Raw genomic sequence first — 25,100 nt, 5'->3', positions numbered from 1 at the left:
AATTTCCAGACACTCAGATCCCTGGTTTGTTCATCATACTGGGTTATCAGAAGTACCTGCTGTGAAACCATTCTGTATTTAAGAACTCTGCCAGGAGTAAATATGAGGAATTACTTGTCAGGAGGTCTGTCATTAGAATGTTTGTAAGGAGATTGACTGGGTCACCTGTGCTTTTATTGGAAAATCTGCCACTTAGTCATTTTTTATGACATAGACAAAACATCCTCTACTATGATAGTTTTCATTCTTTCTTTAAAAAAAAAAATGTGTTTTTGAAGAAGTTCAAATCTTTAGGTATAACTGTCTCACAAAATAATAAAAATTAAGTCCTAGGTTTCTTATTCATGTGTCAGTAATCATTGTGATCGAGCCCAGCCAGTGTGGCTCAGTGAACTGAGCATCGTCCTGTGGACTGAGAGGTCCCAGTCCGATTCCCAGTCAGGGCACTTGCCCTGGTTGCGAAATTGATCTCCAGTAGGAGGTGTGCAGGAGGCAGCTGATCAGTGTTTCTCTCTTACATAAATGTTTCTCTCTCTCTCCCTTCCTCTCTAAAAAAATAAATAAAAATATATTAAAAAAAATAATAATAGCTGTGATTGAGTCGTGACTTATTCTTGGCTCTTTCTGAATAAGGACTGATACCCTGGTTGGTTTGGCTCAGCGGTTGAAGCATCAGCCATGAACCAATGAGTCGTGGGTTCGATTCCGGTCAGGGGCATGTACCTCGGTTGTGGTTCATACCCCTCCCACTCTATCTGATGATAAATAAAAAATATCCTCAGATGACAAATAAAAACATAAATTAAAAAAATAAAAATAAACAAGGGCTGATGAAGAGCTTGTTGTGGTATTAGTTCACTACTGTGGTTTAAAATTTAGAAATGGAACTCCATTTACCTTTACCAAGATTTAAAATAGAATCTATTTATGGTTCTAAGTAAAAAAGACTGTTAGTACTATCTAGAGATAATAAATTATGTCCATATAATATCTTCCAGTTTACTTTTATTGTATTTTGGATATTCGAATATTTGACCACTTTGAATATTTGAGTAATTTTTTTATGTAAAACAGGTTTTAAGTTGTTAATAGAATGTGTACAAATATTTATAACATATACAATAGTCCAGAAATATATATAAAATCTCTCCTTCCCATTCTCAGATGAAAGAGGTAAACAAATAACCATTTTAAGTTCTTTTTATTCAAATTACATATTTAAGCACATAATATGTAATTTGAGACTAAACTCCAATGTCCTATTTTTTTAATGTTATTTTTTATTGATTTTAGAGAGAAAGGAAGGTTGAGGGAGAGAGAGAGAAACAATGATGTGAGAAACATCGACTGGTTGCCTTCAGCATGCACCCAGACCTAGGATTGGATCCACAACCCGGGTATGTGCCCTGACCAGGAATCCAACTGGTGATCTTTCTGTGAATGGGACAATGCTCAACCAACTGAGCAGCCAAGGCCCAATGTCCCATTTTGCAAGGTGAAGAATTTAGTATTTCTATCTCACATTTTCTTTCCCCATCTTCTTGTTATTTTTATTAAATATACTATAATACCTATGTATTTCCTTTATAACTTTAAATAATGTTGTCTTCTTTATTTCTTAATTCAGCAACATTAGATGTTATATATTGACCCATTGATATGAAATCGAAAGATTAAATTAATATGCCTGCATTTTAACTTTTCACTTATTCCAAAATTTTTATGTTAGACAATTTGAAAATTTTAAAAGAATACCATTCAATTTATTCTGTTCTATGACTGTAATTAAGTGTTCAATGCACTGTTTTTATGTTAAATCATTTTATGCCCAATATTAGTATACATTATGTTATTATGATTAAGTCAGTCTTTTATTCAGAACCAAATTTATAAATGAACACATAAAAAAGGGAATGAATTTTGTTACTAAAATTCTGCTTCTTGAAAGAGACTATCCCAGCCTTCAGGATTCAAATGACTTCCTTTCAATTTTGTATAAACTTCCTTTGATTCTTTTTGATAATACTCAGCTGCCACTGATTCTTATATTTAATGTTGTTTATTCTTATGTATTTCTTTTTATTTTACTGTGGTTTATCCAGATGAAAGATTATATTTACAATAATCAAATGATGTTTTTTGCTCTGTGCATGTTTAAAAATATTTTTTCAATATTTGCCAAACTATAGAATTCTGAGTTCAAATAATTTAATTTTTTCTTAGAAATTTTCCTTGTAGCATTTTTTTTTTGTTTTTATCATTCAGTGTTACCGATGATCTCAGTTTCATTCTCACTTTTTGTTGCTGTTGTTGTTAATCCTCATTCAAGGATATTTTTCCATCGACTTTTTTTTAGAGAAAATGGAAGAGAGGGAAATATTTGCTACATAGACATTTTTCAATTCATTTAAAATTGCTGATTTTCTACTAAAAGCTTCATAAAATAATATATAGGAGAGTTGTTGCTCCAATTCTGTGTAGTCATCGAACAGAATTTAAGTATATGAGCATCATATTTAAGCCTTTTATCCTCACAAGTAATGCATTTCCTTTTTAATATTATTTTGCTTTGTTCTTGTGGTAGGTAGGGTTCTAATATGGCCCTCAAGATTCCTGGCCTCTGTACTCTCAATCCCCGTGATTCAATTATGCATTAATCTATGTTCCACTATGAAATTATTTTGCCAGATGCAGTTAAGATCCCAAATTAGGTTACTTGAAGATTATCTCATTGGGTTTAACTTAGTCTCATAAATTTTTTTGAAAACAATGTTCTCTGGCTTGTCTAAAAAGTCAGAAGTTTAAAAACAAGGGGGACTCGACACATGAGAAAGTCTCAGTGGCTGGCAGGGAAGAGGGCGGAGCTGCGTGAGAAGGGATGTGTCAGCCACTAGGAGCTGAGCTAAGTCCCAGGCTCACAGCCTGTAACGAAACAGGCGTCTCAGTCCTACAACCACAAAGAACCGAATTCTGCCAACATTAATCATTAACTTGGAAGCAGATTTTCCCCTAGAGCTTCCAGATGAAATTTCAGTCTGATTTCTTCATTTCAGCTCTGTCTTGAGCAGAGACCACAGCCACTCTGTGCCTGACCTTTGACCTAAGGACCCATGACTAATAAAGGTGTGTCATTTTAAGCCACTTAAATTTGTGATGATTTCTTTTAGGCAGAAATGAAAAACTAGGACCTTCTCTCACCTTTCTACATTTGTGATATTAAACGTTAAGCTTTCCTTTTTTTTTTTTATCCTCACCCGAGGATATTTTTCCATTTTTTTTTTGTACAGATACAGTGGGAGGGAGAGAGAGAGAGAGAAACATCGACGTGAAGGGACACATCGAGTGGCTGCCACCCGCACAACCAACCAGGGCTGGGGACAAACTGCAACCGAAGTACGTGCCCTTAGCAGGAACCGAACCCAGGTCTCTCCGGACCGCAGGCCAACGCTCTAACCGCTGAGCCAAACTGGCCAGGGCCAAGCTTTCCTTTTACATCTTCATGTCATTGTTTCTGACTTGCACACTACCTGTAATGCCCTTTATTCTGTCTCTTGAAGGATTACTTTTTCATTGTTGTTTTGTTTTAGACAATTACCCAATGCTTACTTGAAATTATTGATAAGTCTTTTCTGGGAAATATAATATCTCCCTCTTCTGAAAAAATATCACTTTGTACACCATATACAATATATTTCATTCTGCCAAATTTTATATTGCTGAGATTAGGAGACATTCTTTTATCCATCTCTTTGCTGCCATAGAAACGTCAATAATGTCTTAAACCTAGGAAATAAATAAATCATATTATTGAATTAAATTGTGACACTACAGGGACGAACACTGTAACAAGTTAAACTTACTCCTTCAAGTGGAGGCAAGACTTTAATAAAAAATATATCATATTGTTGATTCTATAATAAAGGAACACTGATGGTCTTGCAGATTCAAATGATCAAAGATTTCACCATCTAAACAACAAAAATAGTAAGATTAAATAAGTATACAACATTTTGTAGTTTGAGAAGCATTATCATGTTTGATGTTCGAAATGTCTAAAAGGTAGGAAGATGACATTTAACAGATGAGAACAAAGTTATTTATAATCTGACTTATAAAGTCATACAGATAGCTGCTCATGAATCACGATCAGTGATTAATCTTGTGACTTTAATCTGTTCCCAAAACCTCCTGTACTCTCAGTTTCTGCTAGAAAATGCTGTCTAAGTTTCCTGTTGCTGCTGTAACAAATTACTACACATTTAATGGTTTAAAACAACACAAACTATCTAACAGTTCGAATGTCAGAAGTTCTTAAATTAATCGCATTTGCAAAGTTTTTGCCATGCAAGGTAATATATTTGCAGGTTTTGGGGATTTGGACATGAACATTTTAGGAGGATCCGTCTACCACAGGTACACAGATTAGAACTATAGGACAGCTATAACGTGTTTTAGCATGTATTAAGATTAACAGACTTTAGAAAGACAATTCTGAATTAAAACCACTACAATTAAACAGTTTCATATATTATACCTAAAAATGAGAATTAGTATAGAATATTTACTTTATTGAATGTGTTTTGTTTACCTGATATAAAACATTCTTCTAATAATACAGCTTGCCATTCTGTTGTTTGAGTTTAACGTGTATTGTTTTTAAATAGATTTCCAATAAAAGATCAGATTAACATTGTAGTCATTTAAATAAAGGCAAGAAACATTACCTGCTTTTGTTTTGTGACTTCGAGCAAGTTTACAATTAATATTGGTTTTTGACAGTGAAATGTCTCTACCACTGCTTTTTTTCACACTTACAACTTTATAATTTGAAATTTTTATACACTAGTACCTTTGGAAATTGATCAAACTCTTAATATGATTCAGTTATAAACCTTTCTCTCTCTCTCTCTCAATTAGGTCTTTTTATTAATTCATCTGTAGACAGTTGTACTGTTCTATTAGAGACAATTCTATTTTCAACAGAAAGCAATAATAAAGTAATTCTGGCTCAATCCCAGTTGGTTTCATTATGTAAATGTAGCAAAACTACCAGATCAATTAAGAAGACAATTTAATTATTTTGAAATTAGCTACTGAGAATATTTATTTATAATGAGATATATAAAAATAGGCAAAAGACAATACTTATTACATACATTTTACATAAATTTATTTTTAATTTATTAAAACATAATGTGTGAACCATTGCTACAGAAGAAATACAAATATATGAATCAAACTGACTAACACAAAATATGATGTTGATTTTCTAAAATATAAGATATAAAGTGAATTATAAAATGTCTTTTTCTTTCAGAAATGCCCTTGAAATTTGTCTCTTACCCAAATGAAATGTCATAATATTTATTAAAAAGATATTTATTCACATATTGAGCAAGAATAATTCAAAATGTTTCTGATATTTTTTAAGCAATTATGTCACTTTTTAGGTATTTTTGAAAAAGAGTTTTTGTCTAGGTTTACAAGATAAACCTAGTAAACTCAATCTCAAATGAGGTTTGTATACTGAAGTATAGAATTCTACCTTTTAAAAAAAATATATATTTATAATTTTCCTTTATTGGTTTTAGAGAGAGAGGAAAGGAGAGGGAGAGAGATAGAGACATCAGTGAGAGAGAACATCGATTGGCCGCCTCCTGCATGCCCCCCACTGGGGATCGAGCCCACAACCTGGGCATGTGCTCTGACCAGGAATCAAACTTGGAGACCTCATAGTGCTTGGCTCGACACTAAACCACTGAGCCACACCACCTAGGCTAGAATTCGACCTTTTAACTGAAGGGTTAGAATAAGGAAGAGAAAAAATGATATTTATTGAGTGATAAGCATATGTGCTTTTACAAAGGTGTTTTATTCTCTGTTGTACAAATAGAAAAAGAACCACTAAGGGTCACACAACGACAAATTATGAGGCTAAATTTCATTCCCCAAACTCATTGTTTTTCCATTATAAATACTGCCTTCCCATGGATTTGATAGTAGTAACATAAATGTGTAGGGGGAAATAATGTTAAAAACATATCACAATAGAAACTGGGAAATTTCCTGCTATACTTTCAATTCCAATTTTATTTGTGACAGCAATGTATTCAACTAAGATTGAAAATCCAGACTGCTGGAGAGATCCCACAGTTTCTTAAGGACAAAGTGGTACTACATAAAGCTCCTTAAATATGTCTAGAGTTCTCCAGAGTCTTCTGAAAACTCTCAAGAAAGCTCCACAGCTATTGTTAAATTTTAACCTCCAACATTGTAAATATACTGGTCACGGGCCTGTCTCTTTCAAAGAGATACGAAATCAGTACACTTTAGCCTAAATTTGTTTCTAGATTGGATTATGCCAAGAGTGTATGAAATCTCTGCAATTATTCAACTCAAAAGCAATCTTCTGGAAGATACAATATTTATTTAAAAACTATATCCAAAGAAATCCAAATTACTAATTCAAAAGAGTATATGCACCCCTATATTCATCGCAGCGTTATTTACCACAGCCAGGATTTGGAAGTAACCCAAGTGCCCATCAGTAGAGGAGTGGGTAAAAAGCTGTGGTACATTTACACAATGGAATATTACTCAACCATAAAAAAGAAGGAAATCTTACTTTTGCAATAGCGTGGATGGATGGGGAAAGTATTATGCTAAGTGAAATAAGTCAGAGAAAGACAAGCACCATATGATTTCACTTATATGTGGAATCTAATGAACAAAATAAATAACAAACAAAATAGAAAGTGATTCATAGATACAGAGAATAAACTGACAGCTGTCAGAGGGGAGGAAGGTTGAAGGTCTGGGTAAAAAAGCTGAAGGGACTAAGCCAATAAACAAACAAACTCATAGACACAGACCACAGTGTGGTGATTACCAGAGAGAAAAAGGGTGGGGGAAGTAGAACAAGGTAAAGGGGACGCACATGGTGATGGAAAGAGACTTGACTTGGGGTGATAAACACACAATATCATATACAGATGATGTATTATAGATTTGTACACCTGAAATTTGTATAATTTTATTAACCAATTTAACCCAATAAATGCAATGGAAAAAAAAAAACATAATAGTCAATGATTTTAAATAGATCAACTAAATCAGTGAGTTAGCCAAACAATGAAGGTGTGTTTTTTTTGTTTTGTTTTGTTTTTTTTCTGTCTTTTATTATTTTTATATTCTCCTCCCATCTTTTTCATTTCTAAAACTTTTCCAACTGGCAATTTTGCTTGAGGGTCTTAAAGTGAACTCATTTTGTTTTAATGAATTAAATGAAATACTTATATAAAATAGTGATTATGTTAAAAAATGTGGGAAGACCAATGTATATTTTGTTTTTTAAGTAAAATTCACATAGCTTAAAATTCACTTTAATATAGTCAAAAATTCCATGGCATTCAGTACATTCATAGTATTGTGTAACTACTATATCTAATTCCAAAACATTTTTATCACCCCAAAATAAACCCTAGAGTCTTTTATTTTTATTTTTTCCTTTTATTGATTTTAAAGAAAGAGGAAGTGAGAGGGAGAGATAGAAACATTTTTTTTTTTTTAATCCTCACCCAAGGACATTTTTTTTTGTTGTTGTTCAGATAGAGTGGGAGGGAGAGAGAGGAAGAGAGAGAGAGAAACATCGATGTGAAAGGGACACATCGAGTGGCTGCCACCCGCATGACCCAACCAGGGCCAGGGACAAACTGCAACCGAGGTACATGCCCTTAGCGGGAACCGAACCCGGGTCTCTCTGGACCGCAGGCTGATGCTCTAACCGCTGAGCCAGAACAAGAGAGAACATTGATTGGCCGCCTCCTGCATGCCCCCCAGTGGGAATTAGGCCCACAATCTGGGCATGTGTCCTGACCAGGAATCAAACCTATGACCTTTTGGTGCATAGGTCGACACTCAACCACTGAGCCACACCTGCCAGATAACCCTAGAGCCTTTTAATAGTCCCTCCTCATTTCTCCCTGCACTTAACCCCAGGCAACTCTGCTATCTGTGTAGATTTTGTTATTCTGGACATTTTACATAAATAAAATCATATAAAATGTGACCATTCACTTAGCATAGTGTTTTTGAAGACACTCCTTTTCATGGCTGAATAATATTCTATCATATAGATGTATCACATTTGTCAATACATCATTAATGGACATTTGGATTTTCCACATTCTGGCTATTTTGAATAGTGTTGCTATAATTGTTGGTGTACAAGTATTTGTCAGAATATCTGTTTTCAAACAACTTGAGTGTATTCCTAGGAATGAAATTGCTAGGTCACCAGGTAATATGTTTAATTTTTGAAGATCTGAAAAGCTGTTTTTCACAATGGCTGCACCATTTTCCATTGCCAACTGCAGTTAACATGAGTTCTAATTTCTTCACATCCTTGACAATGTGTTATTTTCCTTTGTCTTTTTAATTTTAGCCATCCTAGTAGGTGTGAAATAGTCTCTCATTGTGATTTTGATGTGTGTTTCCTAAGTTTATCCTGCCACACATGCATTTTTGAACGATTATTTGACAATAGTTTCCCTTAGAATGATACCGGCCAGCATCTACCACCAGCTCTTCCCACCACAGTTCTGGGGCGCTTACCTTCATCATTCCCATGTAGTTTAGTTGCAGAGAGAGGAGAGAAAACATGTGGGTGGTTATGGGAGCCATTAAGGGATAAAAACCTCATCTCACCAATAGGAACTCTTGCAGAAGTTTCTGGGTATGACTTCCATGATCCTGGCAAGGGCCAAACCTGGTATACAGTCTGGAAGGCAGTCAGTTAGACTTCCCAGCAAATATTAATACATTCTTTACATTTTTCCCAGTTCAAATGCAATTCGCTAGACAGGAGTTATTTTTAACCATAAGCAAAATTGCCTAATAACACGATATTCCACTTTTTCACTTGTTTAAGAAAGAGCTATACCCTGGCCGGTTTGGCTCAGCAGTTAGAGTGTTGGCCTGCGGACCAGAGAGTCCCGGGTTCAGCTCCCGCTAAGGGCACATATCTTGGTTGCAGTTTGTCCCAGGCCCTGGTTGGAGTCCTGTGGGTGGCAACCAGTCAATGTGTCTTTCTCACACTGATATTTCTCTCCCCCCCCCCCCCCCCCACTCCCTCTCGCTCTATCTGAAGATAAATGCAAAAATGTCCTCCGGTGAGAATTAAACAAAAACAAAAACAGAGTTATAACATACACAAAGATTAAATTCCTCTGCAAAAGAGAAAGTGTTTTTTAACCGTTTACTCACAATTTCTTTATTATATAATAGATGATAAATTATTTGTAACTACATATATAAAAGATTTTTGACAGAAAATAAGAAAGAATAAAAGAATATATTCATATAAGTTAATACTGTATTTACCACGATGATTACTATTATTACTCTGGTTCTTATATATTATTTTCCCACTTGATATATATAACAGAGCTCAAAAAATATTAACCAACCCACAAATATTTCATGTGTTAAAAATCACAAACATAAAAATTCATCATTTTAATTTATCTTTTTTATTGGTCACATGTTCAGAGAGTTTTGAACTGTTTGGGATAATCCAGTTACTTCTAGGGCCATAGATGTGAACATATGATTGGATAATTCACATGACGGTAATTTTTGTTAGTTTTTAAATATATCTCATTTTTATATTTCAAATTTAAATTTAAACAACTTTTCTTAAAGTAAAACATGCCTGACAAAAAAAAATTTCCTTAAGATTTTGTATATTCTCTGGCATTTTTTCTATAGATACAGATACATTTACTAATAGATATATGGATATGTTTTGTGGGATTTATTGTTATAGATGCAGATAAGTTTATTACTTTGTACAATTGTTAGCATTTTTTTAAACTATTATAATACAACAATGTTTCTAATATTTTGAAACTTTTAGCATAATTGGAAGCAGCTGCATAAGTATTTCCTTATGAAATTACATCATAATTTTTAACGATTCTTCCATTTCTGGCCACTCAAGTTGTTTTTGTATTTTTTTAAAATACAAGTGTCAATTAAGTTCCCATCGCTTTCTCTGTACTACCAAACATCTTAATCAGATTTCTTTTCGCAAATTTTTAAAGTCTTCTATTGTATAAGAAAGATAATCACTGCCATCCTGTGCCAATTCAATGTGACAAGCGTTCATGAGCACTTACAATGCATGAGACGCTTCTGATTCAGCACTTAAGAAAATGGCCAAAAAATCAGTTTTAGACATAACACATACAGATTGCAAATACTTTCATATTAGAACTAGAATGAAATTTTTGTCTACAAAGAGAAACTTGAGTTAATGAAATTTAAAGAATGGGAGGCCTTAGGGAAAGATATTGTTCAGATCTGATATGCCATTAAGAGATTAGATTCTTTCAGAGCTGCCAGGAGAGAAGTCCAAATGATATACTTTCATGATAGTAACGGGAAAAGAAATTTAAAAAGAGTCTTCCACAAGTTGGCTCAGCATAATATCATTGATTAAATAATGACTGGAAGGAAATTACACATTGAAGTGTGATACCATTCACTGGAATATCTTAACCTTCTCTGAAGAAATATATTTGCTAACATTCTAAAGCACTCGCTGCATGCTGTCTTCCAAGAAAGCTAAATTGATTCAGGAAATAGAGATGGTGATTGAGTTGTAATTCTTTGAGGATATTACTTCTATGCAAGATAGAAAGCATACTTAGATTTTTCAAAAGCCATTGAAAGTAGTTCTTGATAGAACAAATTTTGGGAATTCAAAGGAAATTTTAAGCCTGTGGAAACAGTAATAAGGGGTAATATATTAACTTACTAAGAAATATAAAACTAGAAACAGAAGTATTGGAACAATTCAAAAGAATACTTAAGATATTGTAGTAAGGAAAACACTTAACAAGGCTATTCTTCTTATTCTAAACATATATTTAATTTACTGCCAATTAAATCCATCTTAAAAGATGGCAATAAAAACATTGACCTTAGCCCTGGCCGGTTTGGCTCAGCGGTTGGAGTGTCGGCCTGCGGTACAGAGAGATCCGGGTTCGGTCCCCTCTAAGGGCATGTACCTCAGTTGCAGTTTGTCCCCGGCCCTGGTTGGTCGTGCGGGTGGCAGCCACTCGATGTGTCCCTTCACATCGATGTTTCTCTCTCTCTCTCTCTTCCTCTCTCTCCCTCCCGCTCTATCTGAACAAAAAATGGAAAAATGTCCTCAGGTGAGGATAAAAAACAAACAAACAAACAAACAAAAACATTGACCTTAGAATGTAAAAATTAGTAAGAACTGTAAATATCACCAGAAACTTCAGGAAGAGAAAGTGGTCTAAATGAAGGAAATTGTCCAGTCACACATCTAGTAAGTGCATATAAAAGATTCTGTTCAGCTGCCAATAAGAGAAAACTCAAATACAGTTGGCTTACATTTTATTTTTGTCTGCCTAGTGACATAGGTGATCAGTCCTAGGATGAAGCAGTAATTCAGTAATGCTGTAGGGAACAGAGTTATTTTCTCTGCCAGCTTTAACATCTAGGCCTCTCTGTCAAGCTGGTGGTCTCCCAAATGAAAGATGGTTGCTGCCCATCTAAGACTCAGTTACACATTGGCAGGAAGCAAACATGGTTAAAACATCAGAAAGGGAATTTTTCTTCTAATGAGACCTTACCTTTTTTTTTTTCCAGGGATATCTGCCTTAGCAATATCTGCTCATAATTCAGTTAGTGAAGACTGTCACATAGCCACTCTATTTACAAAGGAGGCTGGGATTTTTATTATTTTAATTGAGTACCTTTCTGTTCTCCCAATACTTGAATTCTATTGATGAAGTAGAAGTTATGTAATTGGCAATGTGAAGGCAATTTGCAGTGTTCACCAAAGGTCACAACTAGACTATACATGCTCTGGATTAAACCTGTCCTGTATTAATCAAGGTTGTAAAGAAACAGAAAAAAGGGAAAGGTGGGCAGTGGGGGGATGAAGGGAGACAGAGAGAGAGAAAGAGGGAAGGAGAGAAGAAGGGAGGGAGGGAGGGAGGGAGGGAGGGAGGGAGGGAGGGAAGGGGGGAGGGAAGGATTGATTTTAAGGAACTGGCTCACAGAATTCTGAGAGCTGACAAGTCCAAGTCTAAAATCTACAAGGCAGACACCAGGCTAGGAGTCCAGAAAAGAGACGATGTGTTACAATCTCAGTTTCAAAGTCTGTCTAGAAATATAATTCTTCTTGTGGAAGTTCAGTCTTATATCTTAAGGCCTTCAATTGATTGGATGTGGCCCACCCACATTATAGAAATTAATTTGCTTTACTAAGATTTAATAAGTAAATCTAATTACTCATCTAATTTAAATGTCAATGTTCTCTAAAAATATCCTTCACAGTGACATCTAGACAGATGTTTGACAAAAACTTTAGTTATTGTAGCCTAGCCTATCCAATTGGTACCCATGAACATTTCCTTAAACTATACTTCACCTCCAAATAAAGCCAATAACCAGCCATAAACTGCCTAACATGATACAACTACTCTCCATACAACCAAACATGTAGTAATCTGGTTCTCCAGAAAAGAATGCAAAGTCTGTGGGTAATGTTCACTCTTCTTCTTGATATCCTATACTTACATAAATACTATGATGTAAAGTTAATACGTAAATATTATGATCTAAATTTAATGCATCTTATGTTATATATTAAGAAGATAGAGAAAAAAAGCTTAAATATATACAAATATAACTATATTCATATAGTCATACAAATAAAATGTGGTAGAATCACCACTAACAATTATACTTCTCATTTTTATAATTAGTCATATGGTCACAGTTGGTATTTGTAACTATTTTGTTCCACTACCCATTCCCTTTGTCCTCAGCAAGAACCTCAGCTGGTCATGGTTCTTTTTCTGGTGGGGAGACCCAAATTTTCTTTTTTAAAGGGTCTAGGGTATTTCCTAAATTGAGTTGTTGTAGTTTTCCATTGTAAATAATTACAGGACATAGTGGTTCTAAGAGACACCAAAAAGGATCTCTTGTATTTAAGACATAATCTTTCTTACCTCCATTATGGAATAACAGTGTATTTTCCCCTTTGGTAATCAGAATCAATCATCTCATCCTGCACCACGACTTTTTTGCCTGTTGATTCAGTGGCATGAGGAGCTTAAATGGACAAGGTCGCAGAATTAATTTCCAGTTCAATGGAACCACTGATGTGTCTCCTGTTGGAATTATTTCTCCATTTGGAACTTAGAAGTCTAGGTCAGTAGAGCATAAGGTGTGCACACAGGAAGCAAAAATTTTGCTAGTGGATCACTAGGGATAATAGTGAGTGGTGCCACCTCCATTTCCAACCCTTGATTTTTGAACCCTTCAATATGGTTATGAGAGAAATGGAACTATATATTTAGCACTGATTCAGAGAAAATACAAACTCAGAGAATCTTACACCAGCCTTGCAAGGTATTGCCACCTGCATGGCACTGTTACTGAGTCTTCAGTAGGCCATTCCACTATTCTATCAAACCAGCTACTTCTGGATGGTGGGGAATATGGTAAGATCAGTGAATTTCTTGAGCATCAGCCTACTGTCATACTTTATTTTCTGTGAAGTGGGTTCTTTGATCAAAAGCAATGCTGTGTGGAATACCATGATGATGGATAAGTTTATGGATTGCAGTTTTGACAAGATCATTGCATGGAGGGAAGACAAGTCTATATCCAAAGTTGAGTTCTATTCCAGGAAGAACAAAACACTGCCCTTTTCAGGAAGGAGCTGCCCCAATGTAATCAGCCTGCCTCCAGGCTACTGGCAAAATGCCCTTTGCTAATGGTGCCGTATTAGGGGACTTGGTGTTGATTTCTGTTGCTGGAAGATTGGGCACTCAGTGGGAGCTATAGCCAGGTCATCCTTGGTGAGTGAATGTCCATGTTACTGAGCCCATGAATAAGGACCCAGTCTGGTTCTGCCACTTGTATGTGACTCTGGACAAGTCTCTAAAATTTGCTTAGCTTCAGTTTTGTCTTCTCTAAATAAGGAAATAATGCTAGCCTTGTCTGCTCATATTTTATTTTTCAAATAAAAGTAATGTATATAATATTGCTTAATAAATTTTATTGAACAATATCAGTTCTAAATAATGAAATACAGATGGCTAATATACATGTAAAATATTCTATCTTTCTTGGTAAACACATGAATTAAAGGAAAATTAATGACACATCACTTATTGACCGTCAGTTAAACATATCAACAGTGATACTACACAACACTGGATATGGTATGTACTCTCATATACTGCTGGGAAGAGTTTAAAATGGTGGAAAGTCATGAATTGCAGTTTGGAAAACCTCAAAAAGTACACATTTATTCCAGCAATTCTGCTTATAGGAACCTATCTTTTGGATATAATTAAGTATAAGAATGTTCGTGAAAGCTTTGGTTTGCAGTTGTAAAACAATGTAATTTACCTAAATGTTTAAGCAGAAACTAATAAATTATCTAAATGAGTCTCTCTCCCTTTCTTTCTCTCTCACTCTCCACCCGTCTTCTTACACTAATTAAACCTTTGCCAGTTTAATCTGAAGCCAGGGTCATTATAACTTTTCCATCAATCCAACACCATGGATTTCCTGACACCATATTTGAGAAGTAATGACCTGTGTTGCCCTAGTGACATTTTTGTTCTCTGTAGAACAACAGAAAAAAGTCAGTGGGAAAGTATAGTAGGCCCTCTGAGATGATATCATAACCAAAGAATATTGATTCTTTACATTTTTCCATTCTCTATGTGCATATAAAATAAATTAGATGCCAGTATACATTATAATTTGCTTTGTCATACAATAGCTAGAACACATCCATCTACAAATTCCTTATAACACTCTAATTTTCTAATTCTTACTGACTGCTGTTTCTGTCTTGACATTTATCTCTAAGAATTTCTTTTGAATGATTCTCAATAAACTATTGAGGGAGCTTTTGAAGGAGCATTGACATTTCCATAAGCCTCGCAGCTATTAACTTGTATATTTATTTACGTGGAACTTAAGTTTTCTTTCTGTTTGGCACTCTCAAAAGAATTTACTTGGTTTCTACTATTTACTTTTCAAAATTACTCTACTAGACACAAAATAAGATCTAGGACTTTATTTTTTCTGCAGAACAATACCTGAAAGGAGATAAAAACTGATAAATTCTAGCCTAAAACTAACCACAGTTTTTGGACAGGCCTATAAATTCTATAGCTGAACAGTCCCTAAATATTAGGCAAGCTTCTTTAGTTTGATACCAGGAAGTCTGTCATGGGGATAGAATTATGAAAGAGGGAGACTGAGATCAATAGAGCACTTGAATATAGTTTGGTGCTTCTTGACAATCTCTATAACATTAAAACATTTACATTCTGAATCCTTAAGAGGCTAAGTTCAACCATGTCAATACATCAGTTATATCACAGGTATCACAGATAAGACAACAGCACTGGCATTTGATAACTGACAGACTACTTGATAATTAACTACTATGGAAATGGAAATGGATTACTTTAATTTTTTTTTTTATCCTCACCCAAGGACATTTTTGCATTCATCTTCAGATAGAGTGGGAGGGAGACAGGGAAGAAGAGAGAGAGAGAAACATCGATGTGAGAGAGACACATCGACTGGTTGCCACCCACAAGACCCCAACCAGGGCTGGGGACCAACTACAACCCAGGTACGTGCCCTTAGTGGGAACTGAACCCAGGACTCTCTGGTCCACCGGCCAATACTCTAACCACAGAGAAAAACTGGCCAGGGCAATTAATTCAAATTTTAACAAACTGTAAATAGTGAAATTCTTGGCATTTCATATACTTGCTTTAGAAAAGAAACTTTGATTTTGTTAGAAGCATTGAACTTTTAACTTTATTTATATATATATATATATATATATACACATACACTTTATATATATACATGTATATGTATATGTATGTGTATACAATGGAAATTGTATATATAATATAAAATTAACTTGTGTTCTAAAGATTTTATTCAAAACAGTAAGTCTGTCTTTCCTGTTTGTTGTCTCTAGTTTCCCAAAAGACTTAGTAGGAAATAAACTTATCTATACTTGTTAAAATATCACTATTTATAAATAACAATTTTTAAATTTATTTTATTTCTCACCCAAGAATATGTTTGATTTTAGAGAGAGAGGAAGGAGGGGTCGAGAGAGAGAGAAACATCTATGTGAGAGAAACATCAATTAGCTGCCTCCCATATGTGCCCTGACTGGGGATCAAACCCGCATCCTGTTTGGTGCATGGGACAACACTCCAATAAACTAAGCAGCCCAGCCAGGGCAAGAATTAAAAAAAAAATTTGAACATTGACTCTTTCTTTGGTATTGTAACTTTATTTTTATTTTGCTTGGCGTTTTAATTTATTTAAATATTTTAGAAAACTTAGCTTCTGTTGACTTTCAGATTCTCTGTTAGCATCCTCCATCTAGCACCCAAACAACATGTGATTGAACATCTCTTTCTTAGAATGGCAGGTAGTACTTCTCAGTAAAGAAAATGCATTTCCTTTAGGTCACTTGATCGTGCACATCAAATAGGTCACCAATTCTACTTTACTCCCTACTGCAACTGCCTTAGAAAAACTCTTATGTTCCTTACTTGGATCATTGTAGTATTTTATTTATTTGTCTCCTTGTTTTTCATTTTGCTCCAGGGTAAAACTTTATGCATATTGATGCCAAATGAATCTTGATAAAATGAAAATTCTATTATGGCATTTTACTGTTTAAAGTCCTTCAATGTTTCCTCCAGTTGCATTTCATATGATAAGGGCCCCGTGATGGGGTGGACACTGTAATTCATCAATCCTCATCTCTCCCACACTTGTACTCTGTTCTGCCATACTTCTTTACATGCAGTGTCATTTTTTAAGATTATGTTTGCTCTGATTGCTATACTTATACAAAATTGTTTATTTACATTGAAATATTCTACACCCACAACATCGGACCTTGATTCTTCATGTACTTTTATATCCTTCAAGGCCCATATCAGATGTCCTTTTCCCAGGCAGCCTTCCCTGGGATTTGTTGGGCACCCCATAGTCTCTGTATGGTACAATAGGAATACCTCAGCCAATGATTGCTCTTATTTCTTCCTGTGTGTGTTCTCTCCCTATTCCCCAAATTTCATATACACTTACACACACTTTCCCAGACATACAGACATAACCTTATAAAGGTAAAAACGTGTTTTTTTTAATATTAACCATTTAACTGACTATTATTGCCAATGTTCGATAATTGTCTTTTCAGTGAGTCTTCATATAGTGTAAGAATTTAGAAAATAGTGACCACCAAAACTATGAATACTAACATTTGGAAACAAGGCATTCTTTCCTTCTTACACTCTGATTCTTTATCTTTTTGTAATCAATAAATAATGCAATGCAGATTTAAAAATTATAGCTACTTTTAATTTTATCAAAGTAATGACATCAAAGTTTTACTTTCTATGAAATACTTGTAAAATTTAAATATTTATAACATGGTCTTTTTTTTAATCTGAATTCAACTCAACTCTGAGTAAACCCCTTCTTCACAGATATGTCATTGCAAACATGCACTCTCAAAATATCTTTGCATTTTTAAAATAATTATTTTTTAAAATATTTAAAAATAATTATACACATTTTATTGAAAGCCCATCAATTAAATATTAAAGTTTATTTGCAGCTAAGCAGATACAATTCAGGATTACCAGGTGTCTAATATTATTTCATTAGTATTACTGTATTTCCTTGAGGGGGGAAATTCCTAATTTGAAGTATCTACAGTGATTCACATATAAATCGACAAATATTTATTAAGTAGTCATTTTATTTATCAAGCAATATTCTTAATCTTGGTATATATCAGTATATATGTATAAGTTATTTATTAAAACTTTGTCAAATCACTTCATTAAAATGTGATTAGTGTAGGTTTTATTATCTTAGAGTCTTAATCTGAGACTCCACCATGTCACAACTGCATAACAACATGAGCCTGCATAAGAAAATATAGTACTTTAATCATTTTTAATAACTATGCACTGTGTCTGTGAAATATTTGGGGCATAAGATCGCTTTGGTGTCTCTTAAATAACCTCACATGCCTGCCTCTTTATCAATTCTGGTCAAGCTAACATTCTCTTTTTCTAGCCTTCAACCCTGAAAATAAGCCCATTAATACAGATAAAAAATACACCTAATGTAAAAAGAATTTACACAAAACATCATTTATTTTCTTCTCATATCTTGAATTATTTGAGAAATATGCCTAATATTTGAGGAGAGAGATTGTTTTAAATCACATTAGTAAAGGCCATTTATCTTATGGATTAAAAAAGACATATACTCCTCTTAGAAAATATAAAAACTACAAGATGGCTATAATATATATTATTCAAATACACAAGTTAATTTCATTGAAAAATTAGGGGTTTACAAGACCCCAACAGTTGATCTGAATTGGGCAGAGAACCTTGGCAGGAAACAATCAAGAAGCAGAGATGAAAGTTTTCAATTCCCATTTACCTAAGGCATAGGTATATCTTTTAATATAATGTGATAATATTTAGGCATTTTCACAAGCCAAAAGGGTGAGGAAATATTTTTGTTGAAGTGGGTTGTCACAGATGTTCTCTTTTCCTTAGATAAAGTTAAACAAAACGATGTGTTGGAAAAATTCAACAATAAAATAGATAGTAAATTTAACATTGCCGTAGACCCAAATAATATTAATCATTTCCATCTTTTTTTTTTTTTTTTTTTTTTTTTTTTACAGAGGCTCAAAGAACTGAAACAAAGGGAATTTGCTCGAAATGTAGCATCTAAATCCAGGAAAGAAGAAAAAAAACAAGAAAAGGCTCTCCAACGCCTGCACAAGCTGGCCGAATTAAGAAAAGAAACTGTATGGTGAGTGTGCAATGAAATATTAAGTTTTCAACAATAAAAAAAGTAGAAAAAAAAGGACACAGATTCATTTCCTCCTGTACTCAGAAGAAGGCTCACATTTTCATGGTTCTCTGTGGGCTTTAAAGAGAAAATTGAATTTCATGCAAATGTGTGTTTAATGCACATTTCATAAAAAGCCAACATTACTATAATTTTATCTTGTAAAAAAAATAAATTTGACATTATTCTGCTATTTAAGCTATCTAGTTGAAATCTATTCTATTTCTTGGTGAAATTCAAAGCAGTTGATTGAAGAAGAGACAAAAGCATCATCTTATAACTTTTGTTATAAATAGAGATTTAACAGGACTATTTTTAAATTATGAATTTAAAGAACATTTTTGAAATGATTTTTACAAATATTTTTTCAAGGGTCAGAAAGACCCTGTACAGAGGCAAGTCAAAAAAGTTTCACTGTGAATGAACTATAACTGGGCTGTCAGAAGTTCACCCCTGTGACACTTGGACCTGCTTCTAACAGACAGGAGCTATAGTGTTAACTGTTTAGAATTTAGAGTTCATGCCAGGGCAATGGTATGAAAGAAGACTCCATTTAAAGTGTCTTTCCCTCCTCCCAATAAATAAGCCTCTCTTATTATTGTCTAAAACCAAGCTATCTTATATCAAATTCCTTTTGTATAGAATAATGTTAATGGATATTGATATATCAAAACATTACTTGGGATGTCAAATTTGGAAAAAATCAAAATAAAATTTAAGTGCATTTGGAATCACAAATAGAACAGTTAAAATAAAACTACTATGCAATTATAGAGACCAGATATTTTACTCTACTCTGTGTGCTAATAAGTGAAAACTTATACAAGTGCAACTTTATGTTACAGAGCAGTGATTTGTGTGTGTCATGCTGAGGCACCTGTGTGCTGCAAGAATTTTTAAAATGTGCAGTACTTAATTAGTCAGGGGCAATGACCTCTTTTTCCTTAGATTGTCAAATAAAAAAAAAATGCCAACCGCCAACACAATAATAGCCATCTGGCGTGAATGCCTACATGTATAGGTAATATAACAGAGTTGCATTTAATTGATCACATCGCATCATAAGAATGCATCTGATTGCTTAGTTCTTGGTACCAGGAATCCTTGTATCAAGTATAGGCACCTGATTTTTTAAAAAGTCACTTTGGAGCAAAAAGGGTAGGTAATTACTATTATTAATTTTTTTGTGAATAAATAAAAATTATACCTATTTTTGTCAGATCAGCCAAAATTATAATATTTTTTAGTGTGCCACAGACTTTCAGTAATTAGTTTATGTGTGCCATGAGATATAAAAGATTGAAAATTGCTGTGATGAAGCACTATAAGACCTACATAATTTAATGTCCTATAAGCAACATTAGTAAATGTAAATTCTCACATATTAAGAGAACTAGAATTAGTAATAGGATGTTTATAAAAAATACTTCTTATTTAAATTATTTTCCTCAGTACATATTTCATATTATACACACACACACACACACACACCCATATACACATCCACACATGATTTCCCCTTTAATTCAGTCTCTCTAAAGACATGCAGTTAAGAAGTATTTTTTGTTTTTTTTTTTCAATATCAAATAATACAATGAAATGCTCATTGTGTTAAATATTAAAGAAACTATGCTATTAAAAATGTTTGTCCAGTTACAACTTCTAAGAAGCTGACTGTTTAAATAGCATGGAAAATTCTACACAGCATGATTCCGCTTGAGTAAAAATATTTAAGTAGTTTCTTATTTATATGCTAGATAGTATGATTCTTTTAATCACAATTCACCATTTTCGGTATACTGAAATTTCAAATAAATAAAAATCACATTTTCATTCAATACTCTTTTCTTTAATTTTATCTATTTATTGTATATCATTTATAACTTCAAGGTAATTTTTCAATATCAAGAATAGCAATTCTAAAAAACTCTAAGCTCTCGTTGAATTAGTATTAGCTCTTAGTAATTTCTGTATTATAGAATGCCACCTGGACTGTGTTAGACTTTCAGTAAATGTTGGTGAATTTTCAGCCTTTCCTAAGTCATGATGAAGGATTTTTTAAAAATTTCCTCCATGTTCTCCATATAGTATCACTGATGTTAAGTATTAAAAGTAATTAAGTATTTACTAATTAAGTATTAAAAGTAATTTCATTTTAGAAAATTCTATAATACTTCAAAATGTCACTGAAGAGGTTATGAGGGTAAACTTGGTCAAGAAGCACTGTTGAGAGCTTGGGAATACCCTTATCATTGCTGTTTATAGCTATAAAAGTAACTTCATAACAGTACCTCCAAATTCTCCCAAACAATAACCAATACCTAAATGAAACTGTGGCACTGTGGAAGGCAACTGTACCATAAGAAAGTAATTATTTCACAAAAATTCTAAAAGTTGGAAAAAATGTTATAATGACATTTCCAAGATGAATGTGTTTGAATATTTTCCTTCAAAAGTGTCCTATCTAACATACCTTTTTGTTATTTTTTGTAGTGCTCCTGGAAGTGGTCCCATGTTCAAGTCAACAACTGTTACTGTGAGAGAAAATTGTAATGAGATTTCCCAAAGAGTTGTTGTGGATTCAGTTAATAACCAAGAAGATTTCAAATATACTTTGATTCATAGTGAAGAGAATGCTAAAGATGTTACCACTGTTGCTGCAGATCCAGAAAGCGCAAATAATTATACAAAACATAATCAACCTGGAGATCAAGCCCAGGGAATTCACAGACACAAAATTGGCTTTTCTTTTGCATTTCCAAAGAAAGCATCTGTGAAGCTGGAGTCCTCAGCTGCAGCGTTCTCTGAATACAATGATGACGCCTCTGTGGAAAAAGGATTTAGTAGAAAAAGTAGATTTGTCCCTGGTACTTGTCATCTTCAACTATCTTCACCAACAGATGTGCTTTTGAGCCCTGAGGAGAAAGCAAACTCTCTTCATCCACCAGAGGGAATGTGCACTTACAAAGAAACTACTCAAGCTCAAGAGATGAAGGAAGTTTCTTGTGAAAAAGATACATTTGTATTACCTTCATTTTGTCAGTTTCAACTCCCTTTATCATCTGATGCTAATAATGGTCAAAATTCAGTCCCATTAGCAGATCAAAGACCACTGACAGATGTTGTTATTAATGAGAACTTATCTATGAGTAGTACCGGTTCTGAGGTGTTAGGAAATAAATGCACAGTTGTTGAAAGGGCTCATGACTGCATATCTTTGCCAGCCACCCCAGAAGACAATGCTAAGGAGAATGATGTACCCACAATTGAAGTTGAAAATAAAAATTATGGTCCTGAGATGTTGGCCCCTTCAAATTCTGAAGAGGATAATATAACCTTACATAAAAAATCAGATGTATATAAAAGACCGTGTGAGCCATTTGTACCTGTCCTTAACAAAGATGGATCAACAGTTCTTCAGTGGCCATCAGAAATGCTAATTTACACAGCTACTCAACCATCAGTTTCCTATAGCTGTAATCCTCTCTGTTTCGACTTTAAATCTGCTAAATCAAACAACAATCTAGATAAAAACAAGCTGCCCTTAAATGACCTTTATTCTCAACAGAAGGGAGAAGACATTTGCAAGAGACCAGTTTTGGATTGCAAGGACAGATCTGTTGCAGGACTCACAGGTTATGACATTGGAGGTAGCAGAAATGAATCCACTCAAGTCACTCCTCTGTTGGCTGAAGATACTCGCTCCAATAGTTGTGATTCTGGAAAAAATGAGAGTATAAATCCTAAGTATAAAAATATTTCCTGTAGGAGCAGAAAAACAAAAAGACATAATTTTATTAAAAAGCAAGTAAAACAGAATACTCATGAGAAATACAACAAAACAAGGTTGAAAGAGACACATGAACATTGGTTCCACAAAAGTAGAAGAAAGAAGAAAAGAAGAAAGTTATGTCACCATCACCATGTGGAGAAAACCAAAGAATCAAAAACTCACTTCAAAATGGAAACAGAAAATAGTTACACTGATATAACTAGGAAAAACCTACTTGAAACAGTTTCAGAAAAGCAGGATTTACCTGTAGAGCAATTATTGGACTCACATCAATTACCTGATAAAAACCCCAAGTCAGCAGTTATGTTCTTACATGAAAATGAAGAAATGTGTAAATTGTGGAACACTGAATACAACAATAATGATGATATCAGTTCTAAAAATCACTGTACAAAGAACTCAATTGTTTTAAATGGACAATCCAATTCAACAATGATGCATTCTGGGAAACATAATTTAACACACTCCCGAACTTCCTGTAGTTGTAAAGCCAAAATGTCCAGCTGTAGTCAGGATCACAGATGCTTCATTCTTCAAAAAGACATGAAGTACATGCCTCCGAATCAGGCTGTTAAGAGAGGTTATAATTCTCTCATTAATGAATCAGAAAGATTTTATCAAAAACGTAGACAACATTCACATTCTTATTCTTCAGATGAAAATTTGAATCGACAGAATGATTTACCAGAAGAATTTTGGGAGCCACCACGTGCTTCATCTCCCTTTAAGCCTAAAAGGAAACGGAGGAGAAAAAGAAGCGGATTCCATGCCAGATCTAAAGCTTTGGAACTCAAAGAGACTGCAGATGATCCCAGGAAAGGCAATTCTTCCTTATGTCACCAGGATGAGTTGACAAATGAAGACAATATAGAGGAAATAAAACCACAAGAAATTGCAAATGTCGAAAGAAACTCAGAACAAACAGATCAAATAGAAAACAAACTGACTTTACCCCCTAGCAATTCCTTTCCTTCCGGAACCAATGGTGAAACCGAGCATTTAGAGCTGGAGACCACTTCTGGAACATTGCCAGGGATTTCCAAGGAACCCACTACATCTGTCTTTCTAGCTAGTGCCGCCACAGAAAAAGAAACTGACAATACCTTGCTGGAACACAAAGAAAGAAGCAAGAATATAAATATTAGTGAAAAGCAAATTCCTCCCAAGGTGCCTAACGTGGAAAAGAACTTAAGACAGTCACAACCTAAATCGTACCTTTGCCACTATGAGCTGCCTGAAGCCCTTCCCCAAGGAAAGGTGAATGAGGCATCAACCGAGTGGCTGCGTTTTAATTCAGGAATTCTTAACGCACAACCACCATTACCATTCAAAGAAGCACACGTCAGTGGTCATACCTTTGTAACAACAGAGCAAATCCTGGCTCCATTGGCTTTACCAGAACAAGCATTATTGATCCCAATAGAAAATCATGACAAATTCAAGCATCTCCCTTGTGAGGTCTACCAGCACATCATACCGCCGAACATGCTGGCCAACAAGGTCAAATTTACCTTTCCCCCCGCTGCCCTCGCTCCCCCCAGCACACCTCTGCAGCCTTTGCCTGTGCGGCAGCCCTTACGCTCTACCTCTGTAACCACCATCCACCACACCGTCCTGCAGCAGCACGCCGCCGCAGGAACCTTCAAAGTGCTTCAGCCACACCAACACTTTCTGTCCCACGTCCCAGCTCTCACCAGAACATCGTTACCTCAACTCTCAGTAGGACCAGTAGGAGCGAGGCTTTGTCCTGGGAATCCGCCAACTTTTGTTGCTCCTCCTCAGATGCCCATCATCCCGGCTTCAGTTCTTCATCCTAGCCATCTGGCTTTCCCGCCTTTACCCCATGCACTCTTTCCTTCACTGCTTTCCCCGCACCCCACGGTCATCCCACTGCAGCCCCTCTTCTAGTCACCACCATAAAGGGGGAAGAAAATAGTCCTGGGAAAACTATTGCTGTATGCGTCAAAGCTCATCTATGTGGATCGTTGCCTATTTGAATGGTGGGAAGAAACTAGCCAAACTATGGCCTCCTTGATATGAAATCATTTACTGTAAGTTGAATGATGCAAATAAATTCTTAGTTTCTGATATATAATATTATTAAGGCACTGAATAGTTTCAAAATCAATACAATATATGCTGTATATTAAATTTATGTCTTGAGTATGTAAAATGTACATAAAATATATTTATAGTACTGTAATTTATGTTGTAAAGTATACTCTTGTTTTTTTTTTAAATCTTTGTGTATTTGCACCTATTTAATGTTTAGACAAAGCTGATGGCACTATGTTTTGTACCATGTTCCTTG

At 34.6% G+C, this 25,100-nt stretch overlaps 1 protein-coding gene across 1 annotated transcript in view; it reads left to right on the top strand.

Annotated features, from left to right (window-relative positions):
* Positions 1 to 24,888, top strand: part of ZNF804A (zinc finger protein 804A) — a 247,018-nt gene extending 222,130 nt beyond the window's left edge. The window contains exons 3-4 of the mRNA XM_036254509.1: positions 18,827 to 18,957; positions 21,490 to 24,888. Coding sequence (XP_036110402.1) covers positions 18,827 to 18,957; positions 21,490 to 24,697 — 3,339 coding nt within the window. The 3' untranslated portion in view covers positions 24,698 to 24,888. The remainder of the gene's footprint in view (positions 1 to 18,826; positions 18,958 to 21,489) is intronic.
* Positions 24,889 to 25,100: the final 212 nt, after the last annotated feature.

The sequence above is a fragment of the Molossus molossus genome, unplaced genomic scaffold, assembly GCF_014108415.1.
Source record: "Molossus molossus isolate mMolMol1 unplaced genomic scaffold, mMolMol1.p scaffold_m16_p_11, whole genome shotgun sequence".
Taxonomy (NCBI): domain Eukaryota; kingdom Metazoa; phylum Chordata; class Mammalia; order Chiroptera; family Molossidae; genus Molossus; species Molossus molossus.
This window is presented reverse-complemented; position numbering and strand designations above follow the sequence as displayed.